Source organism: Octopus bimaculoides, chromosome 16, assembly GCF_001194135.2.
Source record: "Octopus bimaculoides isolate UCB-OBI-ISO-001 chromosome 16, ASM119413v2, whole genome shotgun sequence".
Lineage (NCBI taxonomy): Eukaryota > Metazoa > Mollusca > Cephalopoda > Octopoda > Octopodidae > Octopus > Octopus bimaculoides.
The window spans coordinates 7981003-7985894 of NC_068996.1; the positions used below are offsets into that span (position 1 = coordinate 7981003).

A 4892-nucleotide genomic window follows, 5' to 3' on the forward strand; every position below is an offset into this window, starting at 1 on the left:
TATATACATGTGAAAGTGCATGGCTTAGTGGTTAGAGCATCAGGCTCACAATCACAAGATAGTGAGTTTGGCTCCTGGACTGGACTGTGTCTTGCGTTTTTGAGCAAGACACTTTGATTCACATTACTCCATTTCACTCAGCTGTAGAAATGCGTTGCGATGTCACTGGTGCCAAGCTGTATCAGCCCCTTTGCCTTTCCCTTGGATAAGATCAGTGGCATGGAGTGGAGAGGCTGGTATGCATGGGCCACTGCTGGTCCTCCATAAATAACCTTGCCAAGACTTGTGCCTTGGAGGGTAACTTTTTAGGTGCAATCCCATGGTCATTCATGACTGAAGGGGACCTTTACGCACGCACACACATGCATACTTTGCTTGACCATGACTATATCTAGCCTGAGTAAACGGTAGTATGTTAGAACTGAAATAATTCAGTAATTCTGATGATGAAACTCTCAACTTGAAGCAGCAAAACTGTGTTAGTCACCACTTTTTTTTCACAGTGAAGAAAATGGGATGGAAAGAGTAGTTGTCTGTTTTTAATCCATCATCTGTTTAATGTTAAAACCTTTGTATAGGACATAATATTCCTAAGGAAAGAAACTAACAGACCAACATCAGAAAGTCTTGCTCATATTAGTGATGCAGTTGGACAGCTTGTGCAGCTGTGAGTAATAAGGAGAGAGAGAGAGAGAGAGAGAGAGAGAGAGAGAGAGAGAGAGATAGAGAGAGAGAGAGAGCGAGAGAGAGAGCGAGAGAGAGAGAGAAAGAGAGAGAGAGCGAGAGAGAGAGAGAAAGAGAGAGAGAGCGAGAGAGAGAGAGCAAGAGAGAGAGAGAGAGAGAGAATGAATACAATTGTCGGCAGCCATTGAGTAGCCTCCTGGCTAGTTGGAATTATGTTGCCTCATGTTGCAGACTCTTCATATTTGACAGATCTGGCCTCACATTAGCAGATGGACGATAATGCCTAATGTAATGTATGAGTGCATTTGGTTCTCTACTGTAATAGTCTGACTACTTGTCCTTTATTCCTATCCTTCTATTGTCTCTGTAAACCTGTCTCAGAACAAAAATCTGATTAGACAGATGGGTGGTGATGTCATCACTGATATCCAAGTAAATGTTTATATGTAATTTTATTGATCAGATCTTTACTATGTCATTACCCAATCTGCCAAACCCTGCAGCTGATGCTTCTGATTGAAAGCAATAGGTCTCATGTTCAAATCAATGTATAGACTTGTTACAGCCATTAGCTCAAGTGACAATGAGGATTTAATCTATAATTATCAACAGAATGTGTAAATATTAATGAAAAAAAGTTACAAAAGAAAATAAAGAAATAAGCAGACACCACACTGCACATAAAATTTTCAACGGAAAAGAAAAAAATGATATATTTAAGCATCTGTTTAAAAGTTTAGAGAACAAAGTTTTCATTCACCAAAGATTACATTTTTTTCTTTTGAAATTTACTAGTTTATTTATCTGAATTAACAATAATCATTGCTATAATTAATTCAGTCATTAATTAATATAAAAAAGCATTAACAACAAAAATAAGTTTTGTTACTATCAATTATAAAATCAAGTTGTTATTATTTGAGCCTTATCATCATCATCATCATCATCAAAACCGAGATATTATTTAAATTCAGAAAGAGCAAAATAAACAGTTATTAGGTAGTCAGAGAAGGATGGGAGGAATAAAAAAAAAAAAAGTAATACCTCATTAGCAGAGTGGAAATCAATCAATTAAAAAAAATCTGCCAGTTTTAAAATATTAATTAATAACTTGTAATGTAAATGATTTCAAACATGGCCACATATGTTGCAGAGGAATGCAGTTGATTGAAAGAACAAAAAAAAGCCCCGGGAGAAATAAAAATCAAAGTAGACTTGAGCAGGATTGTCACTGTTTTAATATCCAGTTTTCCATACTTGCATCATGAGCTGGACAGTTTATTGAGGCAGATTTTCTACAACCAGATACCATTCCTATCACTAATCCTCATCTGTTTCCAAACAAGGTATTATTTCCCCATGACCAGACATGTTTCTGCAGAATATTGGAAATGAATAACACTGCTTGAATGATAGTAACACTCATTCACAAATATTATTTCACCATGTCAAGACTGCAATTTTGGTATAGTATACATTTTAATGTCTTCCATAAAAAATGCTTAGTGGCATTTCTACTGACTTCATGTTCTGAGTTTAAATTCCACCAAGGTCGACTTCACCTTTCATCCTTTTGGGGTCGGTAAAATAAGTACCAATCGAGCATTAGTGTCAGTGTAATCAACTTGCCCCTTCCCTGAATTTGCTGGGCTTGTGCCAAAATTCAAAATCAATATTTTTAATTAATTCTTTTCTTGTCCAAAAACATATTCATAAATTTGTGCTAAACATCCATGCTTCTTTTCAGACTATTAGTCAGTCCTTGTTTCATATGTTCTGAGTAATAAAATGCTTTGCTTTCAAAAGTTCCAAGTTACTCTGGTGGTTAAAATAAAGTAGGAATGTGTATCATATATATATATATATATATATATTTATTAATATTTAGCAGAAGCAACAGAGTGACTCAAGGTCTGAGAGTTTCATGCGTTGGGATAGTGAACAGGTTGCGGTTTCAAAGCAATGAAAATATTCTGACACAAATTAAATTTAAATGTGGAAGTGAAACTAATGGTTTTTGTGTGTTCTTAAATGGCTTACAAACATCTTAGTTAATCATAAATGAACTGCAGGCAGCAAATTTGCGGAGTTGTTAGACCTTCAGATAGACTACTTTGCAGTAACTGTTCAGGTCTATTGCACTCGAGAGTTCAAATCTCAGCATGGCCAACTTTCTCTTTTAGTCCTTTAGTGTAGTTTGGTGGTGGGACAATAAATAGTACCAGTCAGGAGCCAATTCCACTGTTGTTCGCTTTTACTCAGAATCGGTTATGTTCGCCAAATCACAACACATTGGCAAGTGATGTTACATATCAGCTGGAGTACATTGACATAACATCAACAGAGACTAGCAGACCCTGCACTGGAGTAAGAAAAACACCAGGACAAACAAACATTATATATATATATATATATATTGTGGGCTTCTTTCAATTTCCGTCAACCAAATCCACCCACAAGGCTTTGAATGGCCTGGTACTGAAGTAGAAGACACTTGCTTGAAATGTTGCAAAGTATGATTGAACAAATACCACCTGATTGGGAAGCAAGCTTCTTAACCACAGTCATGCCTGAACCTTTATATAATATAGATATATATATACACACACATACATACATACATACATACACACACACAAGGTCTGATCAATAAAAATCCAAACTGTTGCCACAGCAATGAAGTTAAAGCACGCAGAGTGAAGTCGCTTGGCAAAGATTGACCTTGAACTCTGCTATGCATGAGCACTAAGTTTTAACGTTCTAGCTCACTTCCTGTTTACAGCAATGCCTGGAAGGAACATGTGTAGTATGTGATCGCCACATTGACTATGACAGAGAAAGTTGTCATGGCGATACTTGCTCAGAGGCTGACACAAAGTTGCAAAAAGTGTATGGAAAAGAGTGTCTGAGCCACACACAAGTGTACGAATGGTTCAGATGTTTCCAAGATGACCGAACAAATGTTGATATTGACGAACGTTCTAGGAGACCTGCAACCAGCAGAACTGAGAAAAACATTGCAGATGTACATGCAGCTGTGAGGAGAAATTGTCGAATCACCATCCATGAGTTATCAGAGAATGTGCAGATTAGTTATGGTTCAGTTCAGTCCATTATCATTGAAGATTTGGGTATGAGATGTATGTCTGCCAAGATTGTGCCAAATCTGCTTTCAACTGACCAAATAGACACTCAGATTTCAGTTGCACAAGATCTCCTTGATTGTGTTAAGAACAATGAAAACTTTTTGAAAACTTTACTTAGTCCTCTGAGCAGGTATCACCAAGCTTTTGGGAAAATTTGATGCAGATTCTCTGCCCAATTTTCTCTGTCATGGTCAATGCGACGATCACATGCTACACATCTTCCTTCCAAGTACTGCTGTAAACAGTGGAAGTGAGCTAAAATGTTAAAACTTAGTGCATATGCACTGCAGAGTTCAAGGTCAATCTGTGCCAAGCAGTTTCACTCTGCATGCTTTAGCTTTGTTACGATAGCAACAGTCCGGATACTTATTGATCAGACTACACACACACACACACATATACATCTTTTAAATTTATTTACAGGAGATTCTTTGAATATGCAAATAAGGCTCCTATTTCATTATGCTGGCCACAGTCTAATGATGCTGACAGGTGAACCAGTTTTGGGGGATTGCATTGAGCTGTACCAATATAATGTAGAATAATAATAGTAATAATCCTTGGTTGGAATTTGAAAATATTTTAATGCATGTGTTTCCATAAATCACTCATCTCTTAAGATCACAGTCCAAATTCCTGGGATGATTACAGTGTATTCTGTAGTGTCCGCAAAGATGATCTATCCAATGCCTGCAAATACCATGGACCACACAGTAATCATCTCAGGAAAACAGACTGTAATCTTAAGACACATGCGATTTGTGGAAATGCATGTAGCAATGCATTAAATATTTATAAAGTTGATCCAAGGATTGTTGTTATTATTACTGTATATATATATATATATATATATATATATATATATATACACACATATATATATATATTGTGGCTGTGTGTAAGAAGCTTGCTTTCTAACCACATGGTTCCAGGTTCAGTCCCATTACATGGAACCTTGGGTAAGTGTCATCTACTATAGTCTTGGATCGACCAAAGCCTTGTGAATAGATTTGGTAGACAGAAACTGAAAGAAGCCTATCATGTATGTGTATATATATATAT

The 4892-nt window shown here is 36.6% G+C and overlaps 1 protein-coding gene across 1 annotated transcript in view; it reads right to left on the reverse strand.

The window, feature by feature from the left end:
• LOC106869999 (steroid receptor RNA activator 1) overlaps positions 1 to 4892 on the reverse strand; it is a 54237-nt gene that overhangs the window by 9317 nt on the left and 40028 nt on the right. The window contains exon 5 of the mRNA XM_014915957.2: positions 1167 to 1280. Coding sequence (XP_014771443.1) covers positions 1167 to 1280 — 114 coding nt within the window. The remainder of the gene's footprint in view (positions 1 to 1166; positions 1281 to 4892) is intronic.